This window comes from Lygodium microphyllum, chromosome 8 (genome assembly GCF_053477565.2).
Source record: "Lygodium microphyllum isolate KBCC chromosome 8, Lygodium_microphyllum_v1.1.10, whole genome shotgun sequence".
Lineage (NCBI taxonomy): Eukaryota > Viridiplantae > Streptophyta > Polypodiopsida > Schizaeales > Lygodiaceae > Lygodium > Lygodium microphyllum.
Window position 1 is genome coordinate 59,789,285 of NC_141142.1, and position 23,302 is coordinate 59,812,586.

General features: G+C 39.4%; 1 protein-coding gene across 1 annotated transcript in view; it reads right to left on the reverse strand.

Annotated features, from left to right (window-relative positions):
* LOC148032355 (shaggy-related protein kinase epsilon-like) overlaps positions 1-23,302 on the reverse strand; it is a 118,784-nt gene that overhangs the window by 43,511 nt on the left and 51,971 nt on the right. Inside the window, exons 2-3 of the mRNA XM_087683921.1 lie at positions 21,422-21,452; positions 19,722-20,617 (exon numbers count right to left, since the gene is read on the reverse strand). Of these exons, the coding sequence (XP_087540047.1) occupies positions 19,722-20,617; positions 21,422-21,452 (927 nt within the window). The remainder of the gene's footprint in view (positions 1-19,721; positions 20,618-21,421; positions 21,453-23,302) is intronic.

Genomic DNA, 23,302 nt, shown 5'->3' on the forward strand with positions numbered 1-23,302 from the left:
GATTCCAAGAGCCAACGGAGTATCCTTCTTGTCTTCATGAAAAAAATTACCATCCTTGCTCTCCTATTGCTCTATACTCTTGGTTTGAGAAGAGCCTCTTCTCTTCAGTCAGGCTGCCCCCCCCCCCCCCCCCCCCCAAATGGCTCCTCATGCTCCATATTTATAGTTAAATGAAGAAGAAGGGGTTTATGGGTTATGGCCAAGAAGAGGAGATCTTTGTGGAGGGTATCTTGGCAATCCAACAAGATGCAATTTGATGATGGCGATCTAATCTTTGAGGTCCAAAGAGGCTGCTAGAGATGCCATGACTAATTTTTCTAGCTCTTGGATAATCTTGCTCCAATCTAGGTCTTTTGTTAAACTGAGAAAAGGGGGATCAACAATGAGTTTTGCAAAAAACAGTAAAATATTCCATTGTGATTCTTACACATTGATGTTTTTGGCCAATATGTATGAGTTATCAATTAAGACTTTCAATATGTGTTAAACTAGCTAAAGTATAGTGCATTCAATCTTTCAATAAAACATTTAAGACTTTAACTTTATTCAATTAGAAAATTTCCAAGAAAGATATAGATAATGAGCACATGGGAAGTGCAAGGAGTAATGTTTCAAGGACTCAAATCGTGATTCATCAAGTTGTTGTTGATATGGGTCTAGCTTGGGTATCTTCCAAAAAAATGACCTACTAGAGCTCTCACTCAAGTTGACTATTGAGAAGGTGATGTGTATCTTGATAGAGGCTATGTGGACTTTTAAAGGAGAAGGGCCATGTCTCCAAAATTAGGGTATGTACCTCGATAAAGGTCATATCTAGCATGACTCGATAAAACTCCCGATAGAGGTCATACTTACATGACTCAATAGAGATCATATCTAATATGACTTGATAGAACTCTCAATACAACATTTACATGGCCATATCAATTGCTCAATGATGTGTCAAAGAACCTTGACATACATCACAAAATCTAATGTATGGCACCACATTTCATGCATACCTTGATTAATGTTCAGTTTGACATAGAACTGAACCTCAATTGAGGTCATTTAGCTATAATGGATAGTCTTATATGGTATAATATCTTGAAAAGGTCATAATAATCCAATGAATGGTGCCCACTCAAACCTCACCTTGATAGATGTCATGACCATCCAATGTATAGCAAAAGCATGGAAGCTCATCTCAATAAAGGTCATGACCATCTAATATATGGCATACACATGGCATGTCACCTCAATTAAGGTCATGATAGTCCGTGTTCACATGGGGCCACATGGCGGTATACCTCAATTGAGATCAACATATGTGTACCTTGACATGAGACCTCTATGCATGATATGTAGGATAATATCTCAATTGAGGTCAATGCATGCATGAACATAGACCTTTATTGAGGTCAAGGCATGTACAACCATAGAGATCAACCAAGGTTGATACATTCATGACCACGGACCTTAATCTAGGTCTTTGAAGCATGATGATGATGGCTCAATTAGATGCATATATGTGGCAATTGTGGCTAGACTTTTACACATCACCTATGTGATGTGGCATATGTGGCCAGTCTTTAAACATAATCTATTTGATGTAGTAGTCAAAATAACTTGATCAAGGTATCTAAGGTGGCACTTGAAAGTTTTGGCATGTGTGGCACTTGCGAGTTTTGACATGCCCTCCATGTACTCGTTAAGAAGGGAACTAGAGTGGAAAGAGAGGAGACAAAGATTGCATCAGGAAGAGGGAGAGAGAGAGAATAGAAGAAGAAAGAGGGAGATAGAAGAGAGAATGTGAGAGTAGCCATGGAAGTTGAGCAAAAAGGTTAAGATGAAAAAGATTTTGATAATTTCATAATGATGAAAAAAATAAGTCTCTTGTACCTTATTTCTTCCCAAAATTACTATTGTTTCTCCACCTCATTACATTCCATTCCCACCCAAAGGTTTTTTCCCCTCAAAAACAAAAGAAGGGACTTATTATAAATGGCTTGAATTGTGGAGATGGCAAAGTACTACTTTGAGGGGCACATGCATGCCACCTCGCTCCCCCCCTCTACCTCATTCCCCCCCAATAATAACCATCTTCCACCCCTATAACCCCCCCATCGCAAGGGGATAGGGGGCCTTGAAGGGGCTCGACATGTTGAGCAGCATGCTTGAGAGAGAGAGAGAGAGAGAGAGAGAGAGAGAGAGAGAGAGAGAGAGAGAGAGAGAGAGAGAGAGAGAGAGAGAGAGAGAGAGAGAGAGAGAGAGAGAGAGAGAGAGAGAGAGAAGAAGAAGAAGAAGAAGAAGAAGAGAGAGGGAGAGGGAGAGTGTGTGTGTGTGAGTGAGAGAGAGAAAGAGAGTGAGAGGGTGAAGGACTCCTTGAAGGTTCTCCCCTTCTCCTCCTAAGAGCATGGCCACATGCATCTTTCTTCCCCTTTGCTCGTGAATCTACTCCCCATACCTCTCGCGAGATTTTCCTCCATCCCGCAAGCTTAACTTTCCCCAATCGGCCCTCTTCTCGAGTAAGTGGCTGAAGTATTGTGCGAGTTGTGTCTAAAAGAGGAGAAGACCAAGGATGGCCCCCAAGTGGAAAGTGTCACGCATAGATGGCAACCCCACAATGAGCAACGAAGCTTCGAGCAAGGGCATCATTGCCTATCCAACTCTGGCACCGGTCATAAGTAATGTATTCCCAATTTGATAGATGCTTGCTTAATTTTTTGCATGTGATATGCTAGGTTCCAAACTTTATCACGTGTGAGAATAGTTTGTTGAAAAATGTAAACTTCATCTCGACTATTCGAAGGATCAATTTTCCCAAATTCTTGTTTCAAGAGAAGTTAATTGCATTTACATGCTATGGGATAAATTCATAAGCCCTTATGATCGCTATTTTAGCCCTTATGATTCAAAGGCAACTACTACCTTCATCAACCCAACTCAGGGATTGGGCTAGGTACAAACTACAATTCCAAGATTCAAAGGCAAGTGGAGAGCTCTAGGAATTAGGAAACCCTAAGTCAGAGGAAAGACTGATGCTTTTGTACTTGTTGGGAAGAAGGCTAGGTTATCTATCAATGTAAGTGATTAATATAACGTATGTCTTGTACAGTGTTTGAAACCTTCACATATGCCTTAGCAGAAATAAGGGTGTGTTAAGTAAAATCTAAATAGAACCACTCCTGATCCCAAGGGGGAGAGAAAATATGCGATGGGAATGTTATCACTACTATTCTTGCAATGTTGGAAAAGGATATATTTGTTTTGTTGATTGATCTAACATCATGCTTTTTACATTAAATTGATTGTTGGGATGTGATTTAGATGATTATTCCAAGGGCTTGTGTTTGATGGTAAATGCATGGCAGGGGTCTGTGATGATAGGTTGCTATGGGAATAAAGGAATGTTTTCTTAGACAATGATATTAGGGTTAAATGCCTTGTTGTGCTTGATTCCTAAATGGATTAATTAAGGAAAGGATATTTTGCATTGACCATCTTCAAGTTCGCACCGCAAATTAACCCGAGAGGGCACTGCTTGCAAGACTCATGGGCTGAAGGTCGAGTGGTGAAAAGGTCAATCACAGAAATGGTGGTTCACTCCTAGGCCTCTTGGGGTCAGGTGGAGCTTTGGACACCCCTTGCATAGTCTAGAACGAAGTTGAAGATTGCCGTGAGCCCAACGTCTATGGCATTGGAAGATCCTATTCTAGATAATGGATGGAAATTATGGTGCCATGTGATTTGGACTAGGTACTTCTGTTGGATAGAAGGGATACATAATTTATATTGTATGGGTAGGAGTCAAAGATTAACGTGAAAGTAAGTTAAGGAATTTGTTTGAACTTGTTTGTCAAAGGATTGCTTGCTCTGTATTCGTGTTTGTGCCGTAAATTACACAAACAAACCACGTTCCGTAAAAAGGCTTAGTTAAGAAAGATGATTTTAAAAGTTACACATAAATGTGGTAGGACCTAATTAAATAACAAAAGAACACCCATTGAGGAAAGTGGGTGAGTGGAATCCTTGATGGGTCTGTCCTATGATAGGGTGGTCCCAGAGAAGTGGGAGGCTTCTCACAAGGTTCTACAGTCGTACGACCTTTAGATATTGTTAGATTAGAACCCGAGTCATGCCATTTTAGGGGACCAAAATGGGACTATACCCTACGAGTAGAGAGGTTGAGTAGCGCATCCCTCTCATTTCCCATTCTCTTTGAAGCAAGTGTGGCATGGATCAGCTTTGGCTTGGGTATCGCTGTGTAAAGTAGGATATCCAAGACTCAATGCTAGAATATTGTCAGGAGACCTTGACCACCAGGGACCCAAGTTTTAGGTTGATCCTAGTGGGTTCAGTTGCAAACGTTCCGTTGCGAGGTGGACTTGAGAAACCCTAGGCAACAAACCCCATAACATTCCATGGGAGTGTCGAGTGTCGTCATTTAGATTTGTCTCTTGAGGACCACTAAAAATGTGCCTGGATAGGCATGTTACATCTTTGCTCGACAAAGATTCACAATATCTTTCATATGACCTAGCTTAAGTCTTTTATTGGGACTCAAGTAGATTATGTGGAAGAGCTATCATCCATGGATGAAGAGGGTATTATTCAGTATACTTATAAGATAGTCATAGGATAATGTGAAAATAATCTTATATCCCAATCAATCTTGGAGTATTTTTATCAAATGGTTTCTTGAAGAAGCTTATTGAAGGCTAGCATACATTGTGAAGGAGTTCCTTATCTTTGAGATGTTATTTTGGTTAAAGATTACTCAAATTCAATCCAATTTTGCTGCAGACAGCCCACATACATCACTGTATTTTATAATAAATGTTAACTTGTACTAATGATAATAAAGGAATGTTATATGAGTTGAAAGTATGAACCAAGATTTTTTTTAATATATCCCATGCTTAATTTAGACTATTTGTAAGAGTATTTTCATGAAGATTTGGTGGCCAAGCTTCAAAGTTAAGGATTTCTAGATTATGTATTTGTGAGAGTCTTACTCTTAGGCTTTGAATCCAATCAAATACTTTTAGATTCCCTTATAATTCTTATACCCTTGTAATATTGATAGGTTCCTTGGAAGTAAACTTTATATTAGTATTTTAACTAAAATAAAGTCTTGTCCAAAAAGTACGATTTCCACAATCCGTGAGGATGCATCTTATTTCCTCCAAGCTTCACCCTTGCACTAGTAATAGAGCCTCAAGAATCCATCTCGAGTCGCGTAGATCATTTGAGTAGGACCCGAAGGAAGGGAATTTACAACCAGAGCCCCCCTTGGCATCCAAGCATCCTCCTACGTTCAAACTAACCCACTGAGAGACCTCTCGTGGCAAGTTCGGTCCACGTTCCCATCACGGTTATTTAGAACCCCCTTGGATAGGGTTAGTGGCTAGCTAGGGGTGGTTTGGTGCGCCCTCCGTGAATTCAACCTTATTCATTATTCCCATTTCTTTTGTGAGTTTAGGGTCATACAATCCTTTCACATAGACAAACCTGGCATAGCACATCAGAGGGCATCATAAGGCGTCATGGAGGGCAGCATTGCACAAATCGCGAAAACGGTGCAAATCTACAATAAACATCTCCTAGAGCTCAACGCGGCCTATAGATGGAGCAATCCTCCCAGCCACCATAGGGCTTTCATAGCCCCCTTAGTGGGCCATCTCCCTCTAAGAGGGTTTGAACAAATTCTCCCTCTATTGTTTGCTATGAGCCAAACCCTAACTGTGGGTTTCTGGTAACCATAGCCGAAAATCTTCAAGCTTTTCCATTTTTAAAATTTTTCAATTTCTAAGCACTAATAGTGATTTTGATCACTAAAGCATATGCTCTGAAGTGTATTTCTAGTTTGTGAGTAGCTTCAACACTTGGGGGGCATCATAAGTTCCGTGAGAAGCGTAACTTCAATACTAGAAATAAGTCAAGTGTCTCACCAAGCTTAACAAGGTAATACCTAAATATCTCAATCTTGTGATGAGTGCATCTAAGCACTAAAAAGGCATTTAATAACATCAGTACTATTGCCCTATGAATATTGATGTGATGGAAATCTCCTTGGACTCTTCATCAAGTGTCGAGGTCATTAATCAACCCTACTCAACCAAATGCTTGTATACTAAACCCCAAGGAAGGGAAGAGCCTGAAGTCGAGTCAAAGCTCACCTCATTGAAACCTAGGAAAATAGTAAAGCTGAAATCAAGGGTTTCTCGAAGAAAAGGACCTCCTAAATCCTATCTTGAGATATTGCATATGTATGATTTCCAACCGCTTTCAACTCTACAACTTTTAAAGTTGGTTATAATTTGTAAGGCTATCAATTCTGCTATTTGGTTTGTACTTGGCCACCTGTAAAGGACCAGACACTGCCATTGCTTAAGGCAATAGGTAAGACCTTCCTATAATGGCCATGGCCTATGCAGATGTAATGCCTCAAATTCGCAAGTTTAATGGAAAAGATTTCCATCCTTGGCAAGTCCTAGTAAAATACAAAATGATGGAAAGAGGCTACTTGCCCTTCATAAAAGGGACCAAATTTATTGACCCATCCAATCCCCTTGATGTAGAACATGATGAAAGGGCTCATGCCATCATCATGCTTCATTTAGATGAATCTTTAATTCATTATATTGACCAACTCTCCACTGCCAAGGAGAAGTGGGATGAGCTTGAAAGGCTCTACGGTGCTACAGGGAAAAACTCCAAGATATTTCTCAAGATTGAGTTTTTTAGCCTAGGGTACAAACATGGAGAAGATCTAACCAAGTTTATTTCACATATGAAGGGGCTTATGGCACAGCTTGCCTCCGTTCAAGCACCCATTCATGATGAAGGTGCCATTGCCATCCTTCTGAAGTCTGTGAATAAGGTTTTTCCAACCCTTATAACTACCCTGATTAATATCCCAAACCCAACCTTGGAAAGTACCATCCAGTCCTACCTGGATGAAGAGAAGAGAAACCATATTGAAGGGACTTCAACTTTTACTTCCTGTGAGCAAGTGTTAGTGCATACTGCTTCTACTAAGTGCTCCTTCTGTCACAAAAAAGGGCATATTCTAAGCAATTGCTGCAAGAAATATCTTGACAAAATGAAGTGTAATAAATGCAAAAAGACCGGGCATATCACTAGTAAGGGACCTAGTGTTCCAGAAAAGTAACAAAGGAGTTGGAGGGCAACTTTGCCCCCCAATCCACAGATGACCGACTCTTTTGAGTCTTGTAACATCCTCTACCTATGAATATCCTTGTAGCCTGATTTATAAAGGCATCCCATTTGATTGAGGGGGTAACTTTAACATGTCTTGTGATGCAATCCCACCCTGGCATTGAGGGGGGGTATTAGAATATAGGCATGGGAATCCACACTAAGCAAGGGTCTATGAGGATAGATGTATTTGAATGACCTTAAGGGGTAGGGAAAACCCTAACCCTAGCTTGGCAAAGGCTGTATAAATAGCCTATGGATCACTATCAAGGGTGTGAGAGAGTGTATCCAAGTTGTAGTCTAAGCAACTTAGTAAGTAAGATTTTGGTCTTGCACTTTGAGCTCTCTTCTCACTCTTGTGCACATTTTTCATGCTGCAAACTCTGATTTCTCATAGAGTTGATATTAGGAGGAAATTGTAAGAGCAGCCTAGGACCACAATTGAAAAAGATATCCTCAACAAAAGTGTAATTGGCTAGGGAATCCGCAAAGTGATTCCACTATCATGGAATAAGCTGGCAAGTCACTTCCTCAAAAAGATACATCATATCCAAGGCTCTGCAGCATAGTGGTACATCTCTGCAGAATAAGATCCCTCACACTATAGGTTCCATTCAATTTATTGATCACTAGTTGTGAATCACCTTTTACCAATAACAGATGGATACCACCATGTCGATTAGTCCCATGATTAAGGCCATGTATTTTTCCATGTTATTTGTAAAAGTAGTGCCAAGATATGCTCCCATTTTTAGAACAACTCTATGCCAAGGATCTTTAATTACCACATCAACACTCGCATGCTTAGTAGGTCCTCTCTAGAAGCTCCATCAAAATACAAAGTATAGACCTAGTCTTCATTGATAGGACACACCATACTAATCAACTCACTCGTACTTATGATAATCAAAGTCGAGCCAAAAGAAAGGATGTATAATAGGTACAATCCCTCCTCCCTTACTAAACTCAATGGAAATACTCGTAAGAATCCTTTGACAATGGTGGGAGTAGACTTTAATATCCCATGTGAAATATCCATCTTTCCACTCAATAACTTGATAACCTTTATTCTACCAGATTACTTGACCTTGGTGGTAACATTGCTCTAAATACGGATAGCTAAGAGAAGGAATAATTCTTCTCATCCGATTGTCGTGGTACCTACTGCAAGGTAAAGTTGAATCCTGAAGGACCCCCACAAGCACCAAGCCCAACATCAGCCCTTACACATAACAAGGCTTCAACTTATTATACATAGTAAGTCTACTAAAAGCGTTGTAGAGCCATTCTTTCCTATATTAATAATTTTATATGGCCCATCCCATTTGGGTTCTAGTTTACCGGGAAATAGCTCATGATGAGCATCATAATACAACACCAACTGACCCTTTATAAATTTATATTTCTTAGCCTAAAGGTGGTGAAGCACTTTCATTTCTTCTTCCCTACCTCTTGATGTAATAGAGCCTGCAAACAAATTTCATCAAGATGTGTAAGAGAAACAAATCTTTCCTACAATTCTTCTACCTCACCCAATGAATGATTGAGATTAAATCGCATAGTGGGCAGCTCTATTTCCAATGGTAAGACACACTCTTCCCCATATATACCAACTTGAACGTGGTGTGGCCCCTGTAGCTCTCTTAAATGTCATATTGTAAGCCCAAACTTCCATATACAATTTCTTATCCCAATCTTGCTTACTTTCAAACACTGTCTTGAATAAAATCCCTACAAGCTATTTATTCATACTCTCAACTTGACCATTTACTTGTGGATTATATGGGGTGGTTTTATTTTGTTTAATCTTCAAAGCTTCTATTAAGGCTACTATAACCTTGTTCAAAAAGTATGTCCCTTAATCAAACACTATCTCCTTAAGTGGACAAAAATAACAAAAAATTTGCTGCATAATAAAATTGGTCATCTCCTAGCATTATCCTTCATTGTTGCTTGAGCTTCAGACCACTTTGAAAAGTAGCCCGTTGCTGTAATGATATAATTCTTCTGTGTAGTCGATGAAGGGTATATTGGTCCAAAAAAATCAATATCCCATTTTTCAAAGGGTTGATGTAACTAAAATAGGATTCAGCAGTTGCTTACGATTCTCCTTGGCATCATGTCTTTGACAGACATCACAACACTTAATGTAATTGAAAGCATTCTAGAAAATCGATGGCTACCAATATCTAGCACATAGAGCTTTTTGGGCCGTAACCCATCCAAAAAAATGTCCCCTACATGCTGAATCATGGCATTCCTTAAGAATAAATGGTATCTCATTAGATACTATGCATCGATGATAAATCTCATCCATACCTTTCTGATACAATACACCTGCTATAATCAAAAAGTGTAGTGCTTATTGTTTAATCTTTCTCTTCTCCAACTTTGATAGAGCAGCCCCAATCTCTCCTATAGATAGATAGTTTGTTATAGTTGCTATCACTAGGAAGGGATGGTAGCTATATCAATTTTGAATAAACCTTCAATGTCACTTCCTTTGGCCAAAATTTCCTTTGGCTCCTCGAAATTCATAAGACATTCCATTATGCCCCTGTAGCTTTGGTAGCTTACTCCTAATCTCATAATCAAACTCGTGCAAAGTGATTAAGCACTTTGCTAAATGGTCACGTAGTTGCAACTTGTCATCAACAGTCTAAGTCCTTCCGCCTTCGTAAAAAATATCACCTTCTCATAGAGTATATTGCCTAAATTTCTTTGTCGCGAAAACCATTCCAAGGCACAATTTCTCCATATAAGTATAATTAATTTCAAATATCCCCAGTTTACGGCTAGGAAGGCAATTGGATAATACCATTTCTCTTCCCAAATTTGGGCTAAACAATAGATGATACTATGCATTGTTGTTGCGAAAAATATATAGAAGATTTCACCTCTTTTCGATGCTTTTAGGATTGGTGCTTTTTTTCAATAGTTCCTACTTCACATCCTCAAAAGATACATGACATGCTTTACTCCATTTTAATAGACAATTAAAAGATAATAGGTTCATCAATGGCAATGTTCTTTCTACCAATGCATTGATAAATCTCTAGTAGTATCCCATTGACAGAAAGCTGTGTATCTCTTTTGGAGTGTGTGGCAGGCTCATAGCGATTATGACATTTATCTTTTTAGGGTCACTCCCAATCCTTGCTGAGGTAACCACATGGCCTAGTAACAACCCATAGGGCACCCCAAAGATACACTTTCCTAGATTAAGAGCAATGCAAAACTATTTGCAATGCTTAAAACATTTCCTTAAAATTACCAAGTGTCTATCCCTTATGGTGACTACCCCTAGATCATCGATGAAAACTTTTAACTCCTTTGGGAAGATGCCACCAAAAGTCTTATCAGCAGTTTGTTGCCAAGAACCAACCACATTGCATAACTCAAAGGCCATAACATGATATGCAAATGTACCAAAGATACTGATAAATGTCTTTTTCAACTTATCTTCCTCTACAATAGCCATTTGGTTGTATCTGGTAAAGCAATCCATAAATGAAAAGATTTCCCTACTAGCTAATTGATCTAAAATGTGATCAATAAATTATAACAATTAGTAATCCTTAACCATAATATTAAGCTCTTTGAAATCTATGCAAATTTGAGTTTGATTATTGTTATTCTTCTCCTAATAATGATTAGTGAACACCACTTCATGTATTGTACCGAAAATATCAGGCCAACTTTCTGTAATTTTGTCAATTCCTTGAACATTGCATCTCTTAGTTCATAATTTTGTCAATTCCCTGAATATTGCATCTCTTATTTTGAAAGGCATATGTCTTACTTTTTTATGCACAAGGCGGCTACCTTTATTTAGGAGAATAGTATGAACAACTAGGCTAGGAGGAATACCTCTCAACTCATCATAACTCCAAATAAAAATGTCATAGAATTCTTGAATCAAGGGCACATAGTCCTCCCTTTCTTCCAAATTGAGAATGGACCCTAATTTAATTGGCCATGAATCATTCATCGTCCTAAGGTCCAACTCAATTATGTCAATGTCTCTTATCTTTTACTGAGCCTCTATCAGTTCATTCAAAGTTACCTTATAGATATCCTCTATAGTGGACCCCTCTTTGGATTCGTCACTTGATGATGTCTCACTAGCAATTGGATCATCTAATGTATCTAACTCAAAAAAAGATCAAGGAACTCTCTCACTTTGAAAAGATTAATGCATTGGGAGAAATATAGACTCTCTTTTTTCCCCCTTAAGGGGTTTCTCTCACCTCTCTCTCTCTCTCTAAAAAGAGATTCCAAAATAATGTTATAATAAGATATCTACAGCCAAGAAAATCTCGTATTTGTATTTTTAGTAGAATTCACCTATTATTTTATCCCCAAATTGTAGGATAAGCTCACTTTTTCTAAAAATCTTCACAACTAAAAAAATACAATTCCATTTTTTCCAAAAACAAATCAAATCATTGACAAATGACTCTTTAATACCCTCATGACTTTTCAAAATTAAAATATATTAGAATCATTATCATTCCCGCTTCTTAAAAGGAAAAAATTTAAAAAATGTATAAGTTGACATACACATCATATTTTAAGATTATTGACCAAGGACAACTTTTTGGCTTGAGAGTTTCCTTGTAAATTTTTTTCTCTTTTGGACAAGTATATGCCCATTTCTGGGCATTTTTTCCTTCCCTCTAAAAGCTCTAGATTTATCCCAAATTTTGTGTACTCTTCTCTTTCCCTCCAGAATATGGTTTTTTGCGTACAAAATCTTCTGAAGCAGAATTGAGGAGTGGTTTTGATGCCATTTGCTAAAATCAAATAATCTCTATATACAACACTCTTTACACTACTACAAGCAATCTCCCTCTTCAACACTATACTATAAGAATTATCCCTCTTCAACAATCTATAATATAAGTAATCAAGTGATAATGGAGGTATCTTTATTTTTAAATCTCTGTGATGTTATTATTCTTCAAAATTGTTGTTTAATCCTTAAGCAACAATTTATGTAGATAGAGAGAGAGAGAGAGAGAGAGAGAGAGAGAGAGAGAGAGAGAGAGAGAGAGAGAGAGAGAGAGAGAGAGAGTATCTAACTATGTGAGATGAACTAAGAAAATAAGTGATAGAGTGATAAAGAGTACCTTTGGGCAGAAGATAAGATGATGTTATTATTCTGCACTATCCAAGCCTTTGTATAAATGTATTTAATAATCTTTGAACAATTCTTATTGAGAGAGAGAGAGAGAGAGTATATTTTGGATAGAACAATGAAAGGTGAGAAGGATCGAAGCTTGCTTCGAGGAGCTATGGTGGGAGAGCAAGAGCAAGAAAGTGAGAGAGACCAAATGGGAACTCAAACAGTCACAATGTGTGATCGAGCCTTCCTTTACTCAAACTGTCACTAAAAGAATAAAGAAAAAAGTGATGGTGATGGGCGCTCACCACTTGCAATGTGTAGTGGCGGGTAGTGTCAGTGTAGTAATATAGGGGTGGCTAGGAAGAGGTGCCTTTATCCCCAACAACCTCCCACTTAAAGGAAAATCTGCCATGGTGCCGAGTGAAAAGAAAAAGAAAAGATAGTACAATGTACACATGCAACAGGATGAGAAAAAACATCATCTCATCCAATGCCCATCAATCTCCTTAAGAAGGCAAAGCACTCAGTAGTGAGGCTTTTCGTGAGCAGATCTACAGGATTTTCGTCACTGGAGATCTTGACAAGGTCAACAAACTTGTCCTTCATGACCCCACGTATGAAGTGATACCTCACCTCAATGTGTTTCATCTTCGCATGGAAGACTGGATTCTTGGCTAGTTGAATAGCACTCATAGAATCCGAATGTAGCGTAGGTATAGAATCAATCCCAAGGTCATGAACCAAATAGCCCAACCATATGCCTCCTTGCAAGCCTCACTAGCTACAACATACTTGGCCTCGCTGGTAGAGAGAGCTGTACACTTCTGAACCCTAGATATCCAAGAGACAGCACCTCCAGCATAGGTGAATATAGAGCCAAAATTGGACTTCCTACTATCTACATGTCCTGCATAATCAGAGTCTGTGTACCCCACGACTCTTGTATCCTGGATGCCATAGAAAATACACATATCTGATGCACCCTTTGGGTATCTCATGATACCCTTCACGGCATCCCAATTTTTCTTGCTAGGTGTAGCCATATAGCATGCCACAACACCAACTGCAAAGGCAATATCTGGACGAGTGGCTATCATGGCATACATCAAACTGCCCATGGCTGATGGATAAGGGATCTTGGCCATCTTAGCCCTATGCTCATTTGTCTGCTGACATGCAAACAATCAGCTTGTGAAACCTTCACATAAGAAGGTAATGGACAGCCAATAGGCTTGACGTTCCGCATGTGGAAACACTCAAGGACTTTATGAATGTACTCCCTTTGTGAGAGGTAGAGTAGTCCCTCATACATGTCGCACTTAATGAACATACCAAGAATATGAGAGGCCTATCATCCCAAATCCTTCATCTCAAAGATCTTCTTGAGCTGAGATTTAAGAGCATCTAGCTCATCATGAGCTTTCCTTGCTATCAGCATATCATCCATATATGCAATTAGCCATCACGCGCTGTCTTTATGTAAAGACAAGGATCCATAGCACTCCTTGCAATGCAACCAAATCCCAAGTCATATTCTTATGCAAGGAGTCCATCTTAGATTGCATAGCCCTCTCCCAAGAGTGACTGTCACCCCTACGCATAGCCGCATCATAGGTGAGCGGCTCTCCAACATCTGTAACCAAGTCAATGCATTGAGGGCTCAAATTGATTAGGTGGATGTCTAGCTCTAGTATTTCATCTCACTGCACACTTTTTTCCATATCTAGTATCATGTCCAACACCCTGGCCATGTGTACCAAACTGTTATTGCAGGCTGACCATTTGGCTATGCAGGCTATAGTTGAGCATGTGGCTCTTCCTAAAATATAACCCTACGTATCTCGACTACCTTCTCAGGTTGCATATGCATCTTGTCTTCATGGAAGACTACATCATGGCTGCAAATGACTTTGCATGCCTACGGATCCCAGAGGCAATAACCCATTTCACCTGCATCTCCATAGCCAAGGAAAATGCATTTGACACTCTTAGGATCCAACTTACTACGCTTGTCCCCCTCGGGCACATGGCAGAATGCCTCACATCCAAAGACATGTAGATGCACATAAGACGAAGGTTTCCCAGTTCATATCTCCTCTACAACCTAAAAATCCAAACTACTAAAAGGTGATCTATTTATAATATGCACAGCTTTACTGACTGCCTTAGCCCAAAAGGTGCTATGTAGTAGGCCTGCATGGCTAAGCATACTGCGGACAAGCTCTTTGATGGTTCTATTCATCCACTCAACCAAACCATTCTGGGGTGGGGTATATGGGGCAGTCAACTGACGCTTAATACCTCTCTCCTCACATAGCTGCTGAAAGGCATGTGACACATATTCTCCACCATTGTTAGTCCTAAGGTATTTCAGCCTATGCCTAGTCTGGTTCTCAACCAATGCAAGCCAACTCTGAAACACAGCCAAGACATCTTACTTAAGCTTAATGAGGTAAGCCCAGACTTTACACAACAAATTGTCAATGAATGTCACAAAATACTTTGCACCACCCATAGACTAACAGGGCATGGGCCCATAGAGATCCAAATGTACCAATGCCAGGGGCTCACTCATGTGTGTCCTACCAGACTTCTTATGCATATTCCTAGTTTACCTGCCATAAAGACAATGCTCACATGAATCAAAACATGCATAGTCAAGGGTGTCGAAATGAGCGGGATCTAGAGCATGGCTATGGCATCTTGTAGGCATAAAGTGAACTCATGATGATAGAAACAAAGACATTGTTTGTTACACAAGTGAATTAGGTTCCAAGATGGAAGCTTGGACTCATAAACACAATCTTGTGTATGACTGTAACGTGTCCCTCTGTCCACTTGTAGGACACGTCTTAGCAGCCCATCGGGAAGAGAGTCTAGAAAGCGTCGCATGGCACTCACAAGGAATGTCATGGGGTTTGCGATCTAGGTCTCCCCGATTCTGCCATAAAGAGGAAGCACCTAGTCGTTCCCACTTAGGACGGACCTGAATCAGGGTTTTCCTAATAGTCAAGTTCCTAGGAGGTAGCTAGCATCAAGCCCTAGATGAACTACACTGTAACGTGTCCCCTTGTCCACTTGTAGGACACGTCTTAGCAGCCCATCGAGAAGAGAGTCTAGAAAGCACCGCCCGGCACTCACAAGGAATGTCATGGGGTTTGCAATCTAGGTCTCCCCGACCGACCTGAATCAGGGTTTTCCTAATAGTCAAGTTCCTAGGAGGTAGCTAGTGTCGATCCCCAGACGAACTACTTTGCGTAGAAACATCAGGGTCGAAGCGAGTTTATACTGCACTTGGTTCAAGGAGAATGGGAAATGAGAGGGATGTGAAGCTCGACCTCTCTGCCCGTAAGGCATAGTCCCATTCAGTTCCCCTAAAACAGCATAAATCGGGACTCTAGCTCTATAGTTTCTAGGTCATTGTTACCTCGTTGTCAATTTCCTTTGAGAAAAATTTTCGGCCAACCGGGACTACCCTTCCGTAGGACAGACCCAGAGTCATGTCCACCGCACTTTCCTCGGGTTGCTTTAGTTATCTAATTACCTACCACATTTAGTTTGACAAGCAAAAAACAGCTTCCTTAATTAACCAAATTAATCACTGGTTCCTTCACGTAACTTAAGCACTAACATAGAAAAACAATGTCAAGCAAGTTCCTTTTTCCAACATTTGATCTTTATTTATCAGTCTTTGGAATACATCAAATAAACCTGCCCGAAGGCTATCCTAGCAATCCTCAAGGATTGCTATTCCAAGTTCCACCCCGTTGACTAGTATGCGGGCCTCGAGATCCCATCTCGAGTCACGTCAACCTCTTGTGCAGGATCCAGAGGCAAGGAATTTATGGCCAGAGCCTCCCCTGGCACCCAAGCGTCCTCCTGCTCCAAGTAGCACCCACGGAGAGACCTCTCACGGCGGGTTTGGTCCACGTACCCAGCACGGCTAACAACCCCCTTGGATAGGGTCAAGCAAACAATCGGAGGTAACTGATACTACCTCTCCCTCCAAGCTTTTAACCTGAAGCATTAGTTGTTTTTCCTGAATTAGTTCCTTGAGCAAAGAGTATAAACAGTGCACCTAAGTGTACAATCACGAGCATTCCAGTGGTCGTTTGTACGGCCAACTGCCAAGGTATAATTCCTTCTCCACAAATACTTCCAGCATTCGATCCTGGATTATTTGTGACTTGGCAAGATCCCAAGGGTTTCGTAAGTTGAGTTGCTTGTTTACCCTTTTTCCTTGGGTTAGGGTTTATACTCTATTGACCCAAGTTGGGTTAGGGTTTATACCCTGTTGTTTACCCTTTTTCCTTGGGTTAGGGTTTATACCCTATTGACCCAAGTTAGGTTAGGGTTTATACCCTGTTGTTTACCCTTTTTCCTTGGGTTAGGGTTTATACCCTGTTGACCTAAGTTGTCTTGTGGTCAATAAATCCTGGACAACCTCATCACCCTAACTTGGTTGGTCAATTGCTTTCTTCGCAATTTGTAACTACCCTAGCTTGTCAAATCAATCCCAAGGAAGAGTGTTGTAGCAGGATGTCTACTCAACTTCTAGAAAATCGGACTTGTAATTAGAACTCGCCAAACTTGGTCTAAAGTGTAGTAGTACTATTTTGTGATTTAGACACAAGAGCATATGACGAGATAGGTGTCGGTATCTAACTTGTGGGATTATGTTTCTCATCGTGTGGTATTTCTTGATCAAGATAAGGGCTTGGGAGTCCTATTGACCCAATCCAAACACTAAACCTACTAGGCCGATAAATGTTTTGGCCCTAGGGTCCCTAAATTCTTGCGCAGGTCTAGTATTTGGTCAACTGATCCTTAGGGTGAAAACCCTAGATCATTCTTGCACAGGTGATTAGATAGTCCTAACATTTCGAGATTGTGGGTAGGACCTTTGAGATCGAAAATATTAGATCGGCATCCTAAGTGCGATACTAGGCAAAATTTTAACATAACTTAACCTAACCCAGCACATCGAGGTGTTTGGCGTATGCCAACTATTCACGCCTTTATTAATCCCATGTGAGTTACTTAATTACATGTGATTTACCTAGTTGATCTAATTGTCTTACGATTAAAGGTGATCTTTCCTTTAGAGATGCAAATACTTTCCCTAAAAGATGTAAGTAACTGCAAGATGTATGAGATATATCATTCCATACGAATATGCAATTTCAAGACCATAGACCTTTTTACCTTTATGCAACTATAGGATCTATAGTGATCTTTCTTTTCCTTGCCTTATGCGACGTTGATTGACATTCAGAGCTATTCTTATAAACCCTATGTTTTATGCATCAAATTCAAGCTTTTAGTATTTTAATGAAGATGCATCCCTTCGCAATTTCGAACTTTAATAAAAGAACTCTATGCATGGATGCACCATTTTCATGATCAGATGCCAATGAATACATCATTGATTTAATCCTTCTTTTATTGCTTATCTCAACCTAAAATGAAGCTATCATTGCATGCGAATTGCATAATATATATGTTTTATTGTCAAAGTTCATAAATCTTTTTCCTTTCAATGCAACTATTTAGACATCATTTAATGTTCATCTATGATTATCTTCTACATGAGTCACAACCAGGAATTTATTTCATAAGTGCAATATGTGTCATAAGCCCTATCCTTTGCGAGATGCAAGAAGGACGCCTTCGCACAATTTCATCTTTTAACTTATGCAACATTTGTTCAAAAATGTGACTACCCTCGACCATGGAAATGCAAGCAAATGCAAGTACTCGTCATGCAACTAAACTTGTAAATCGAGCAAGTATATAAACTTTCCAATGCACTTATGTTTCCCTACATGAATTAAAACATGCTTTATGCATCTTTTGCATGCGAAACTATTTTCGAAACATGGGCATTCATTATCAGGGCGTTGTCCACTCTCATACTTTGGGTGGAAGCTCCCGCGTGCGCTCCTCTCGATTTTTGCTTAGGAGCCATTGACGCAGTAGATTTCGACTCAACGAACTCCCCCTTGGCACCCCTTACAAGTTTCGGAGTTGCTATTTCCCGAGACCTCCTTCTCTGCGTAGGAACATGCCTTGCAAGACACGGTTTTAAAAAAATCGGGAGGCACTGGTGAACTTGGCCTAGAGAAGCTTCAATAGAAGCTTCTCAAGCTTCTGGAAACACAGGGAGATGACGTGGAGTGATGAGGATGATGAGGATGACGATGATGATGATGATGATGATGATGATGATGATGATGATGATGATGATGGTGGTGGTGGTGGTGGTGGTGGTGGTGGTGATGATGGGGGCGGCAACAGCCAGGCGGCGTGGCGTAGATGACAGCGGCAGGCAGATAGGTGGCAGGCAGCTCCACGATGCCCCTCGCAAGCTTGGGAGGGGGTTTATATGGGGTGAAGGTATGGGGGGGGGGGGGGGGGAAGGGGGGGGGGGGTTGGCCACACAAGTGGCAGGTTGCATGCCCTCCTCCCCATGCCCCTCTACACTCCAACACCTACTCCCCCTCCCCGCCATGCAACGGGTGAAGGGGAGGGAGTTATTAAAAAAAATTTGCAAATAATTCATTATCCTTTATCCGGTGAAGGGGTGTTCCTGTGGTGGACTACGGTTTCAAGCCACAGTTTCCTATGCACAATGCGGGGGTGGGTGTTTGTTAGTACACGAGGATGGAGCACTTAGCACAATGTTTTTCTATTGCGGGAGGTTACTTTGAATCATTTTTGTGCGAGATCTAGGGTCTTTAATATTTCGTAGTAGAAATATTACAATGACTGACAATGACAAGACACTTAACTAAAAGTACAAAGCATCATGACATTGTATTCATTCTGTATGAAAAGTGACAGTCAAGTACAATGCTTTATAGTTGTTGGATGGGTAGCAATCTTCCATCTCTATGCATATGGGATTACTATAGCATGCATGTCCTAAGCCCAGACTACCTAATACAAAGAGGCTACATTAGGTGTGATTGCAAATATCTCAACACCCCTCCTCAATCACAACCAGAAAGTACAAAGTGTGTAGAGGCTTTTAGTGAAAGTAACACCTGCAAAGTGTGGGCACACCATAAACATGGCAAAACACCAGAGGCTGTCGCAGAAAAGGCTAAGTGTGGGTACCACAAACATGATGGTCATCCAGAGGCTGTAACAGGGGCCTTACAAAGGCTGTAGTACAAGGCTACATGAGGAGTTTTACAAGCTTATGATAAAGATATTTGGGCTAGACATTACAAGGCTAAAGAAGTCAGTAAAAAATTGGGTCAAGGACTGGCAGGCCCTTGCAGTTTTCAACATTACTTTTGACATAGATATTCAATTCATTGTAGGTCTTCTTGTTGTAGTCCAACTTGCCCTTTTTGATCATGTACTTGCTATTCACTTTGCTTGCCGCTTCAGAGTCTTCATGATTTTTCTGCTTCTTCTTCTTATTCTTATTCTCTTTGATCTTTCCTTCATGGTAATCATTTGGAAACTTGAAATTTGTGTAGTTTGGATTCATGCATTTAATTTCCTCACGTGTTGGAGTGCCTAAAACCTTGATTATCTCTACTAGCTGATCAACACCACTCTCCACAGGAAAAAGAGGCTGTCCCAACATAAGTTCTGCCATGACACACCCAGTAGACCAAATATCAATTGCAATCGTATATTCAACTGCACCAAAGATAAGTTCAGGAGCTCGGTAGTAGCAAGAGCATATGTAGGCAATATTTGTTTCCCCTTTCACCATAACTTTGGCACTCCCAAAATCACACAGCTTCAACTGATGGGTGTGTGGATTCACCAATAGATTTTGTGGTTTGATATCTCGATGGCAGATACCAACAACCCCATGGATGTAAACCAAGGCCCTACATATCTGATAAGTATATAATTTCACAAACAAGAGAGGCATCCTTTGGCTCATCCAGTTGTAATGTTTTGTGATGCAATAAACAGTCTCTGTCACATACTCAAGGAACAAATTAAGATACACTTCATCCCTACCAGTTGATGAATAAAAGCAATGCTTCAAGGAGACAATGTTGGTGTGATTGAGAATGCGCATTATTTGCAACTCCCTGTTTTTATATCTTTTTTCTTGAAGAACCTTTTTTATGGCAACAATCTCTTCAGACTCCAAACATTTAGCCTGAAAAACCACACCAAATAAACCAGTGCCAACAATACATTCAGCCACGTAAGTGATGGTTTGCTTGGGATGGCCATTTTTACCACCAATGGTAGTCACAATTATATGGCCTATTTCAGCCCCATTTCCATTGACAACAACAGCTTCTATGTGTCGTATGATGAATCGTATGTTTTTGAAGTATCAACATTGTGTAATTGTTTTCTTTGATGATATATTGGTTTTCAGTAAGAATGAGAATGAGCATTATGAACATCTATCTTTGGTGTTCAAATTGTTGAAAGAGAATCGATTATATGCTAACCCTAACAAGAGTGAATTTTTCCAAACCCAAATTGAATACTTAGGTCATATTGTTTCTTCTTATGGTGTTCAAGTTAATACCAAAAAGATAGAAGTAATTTTGAATCGGTCAATCCCTAAAAATGTGCATGAGTTACATTCTTTCTTAGGTCTTGCTAGCTTTTATAAAAAATTTGTGAGAAATTTTTCATTGCTTGCATTACCTTTAACGAAATTATTAAAGAAATGTGTTGTATATAATTGGTCTAATAACCAACAAAAGTCTTTTGATTTATTGAAACATGCTTTAACACATGCATGTGTTTTGCAATTATTTGAGTTTAATTGACAATCCTTTCTAGTAGTCACCGATGCTAGCGGATCAAGTATAGGAGCTGAACTGAAGTATTCAACCTATGATAAAGAATTGTTAGATGTAGTACAAGCCTTATGTAAATGGAAAGACTATCTAATGGGATCCGAATTTATGATCAAAATTGACCAACAAAATATCAAACATCTTCTTAGTCAGCCACAAATCTCTGACCGTTATATCAAATGGGCTGCTTTCATTCAAAGTTTCCATCCACTTATCCAATATCAACCTGGAAGAGAGAACGTTGTTGCCAATGCATTGAGTAGAAAACCAAGTATCCATAATATTTCCATTTTATCTTTTGACTCCCTTATTCTTATGAAGGATAACTATGACTATGACCCCAGTTTTCAAGCTGATTTGGAACAAGTTAGTTGCTAATACCTAGATTCCAATTGATTCTTTTTCTTATTTTGATGGATTTATGTTTTATGAGAAAAGATTGTGTATCACTATTCCATTTAGATCATTTGTGTTTCACAAAATTCATTGTCCCCCATACCAAGGCCATAGAGGTATTATTTCTACTTTAAGAACATTGGTTGAAGATTTTTACTGGCCACAAATGGAATCCGATGTTTCTAACTTTATTTATGAGTGTTTAATTTATCAAAGATTCAAGTGACACCATGGTAAGCAATATTATTTGTTAATGCCTTTACCAATTCTTGAATGTCCATGGGAACATATTTCAATGGATTTTATAACTGGTTTGTCTAACACACAAGATAATCATGATATGATTTGGACTATAGTAGATCGATTTAGCAAAGAAGCATATTTTCTACACTACAAGAAAACATTAACTGTATCTCAGACCTGTTTCACTAACCATGGTTTGCCAAAAGTTATTCTTTCTTATCGTGATTCTAGATTCTGTAACAAATTTTGGACTAATTTGTTTGCTAATTTAGGTATTAAGATTGATTTCTCATCTACATTCCATCCTGAAACCAATGGGCAAACAAAAGCTACTAATAGTACAATTCTAGATCTTTTGCATACATACATAATTTCAAAACCACAAACATGAGATGTACACTTGCATCTACTTCAATTTGCATACAATAATACACCACACAGAGCTACACATAAAGCATCTTTTGAAATCATTTATGGACATAGATTTCCTACACCGGTACAACATTCTCGACCAAAGTTAAAGCTGCTGATGATATTACCAATATGCATGCTACTATTTTTGCTGAAGTTAAAGATATGATTGCAAAAGCCCAATAATCATACACTAAACAAGCTAATAAGAAAAGAAAACCCATGAGTTTCAATGTTGATGACTATGTTTGGTTACACATTGAAAAGAGAAGATTGCAAAGTGTTTAGAAACACCCTGTTGTTAAATTAGCACCTAGATTTTATGGACCCTTCAAAATAATTCACAAGATCAATAACAATGCATTTAAATTGGAACTACCTCCACATTGGAAAATCCACAATACTTTTCATATTAGTTTATTACGACCTTTTAGAGGCCAATTACCTATCTACCCTGTCTATAAAAACCCTCCGTTGTTAGAAGAAGAAACTCAAATACTTGAACCTGAAACTATTCTAGAAAGTTGACTTTATGACCACTAGAACTGGCTGTAGATATTCTAGATATTTGGTTAAGTTTAAAAATTATCATATTGAAGAGGCCCCAATGGATGCATGTCCGCGACTTAACTACTTACCCCTCACTGCTCGCTCCACATTGAGCTAATAGCGATTGAGGACAATTGATATCCCACCCCCGGGATATGATGCCAGGAGGCATATTCCACGGTGGATTCTGTGAGGTTTTTATTCCAGGGTGGATTTTGTGAGGTTTTTTTGTGGATTTTGTAAAACTATATGCATTTTTCGGGACTCGTACACAAGGTGGATTCCTTGACGAGAAGTTGACAGGGACACATTTCCTTTTTGGGCATCAGATTAATTTAATGTTCACGTGGGTGATTCCACAAAGGGTGATTCCGCAAAATACATATTTAAAATAATGGACGTTTATGAGTTTAGAGTGTACTCGTATTAAATTAAGGTTAGGACAGAGTTCCAACCTATTTATTTATTTTGTAGCTGAAGACTGCTATGTATTCACTTTTGTCAATTTAATTTTATTAGTTTCTAACAATTGTGAATACTTATGTTGATGTGTAGAGCAGGAAGTGGTGGCGTTGGG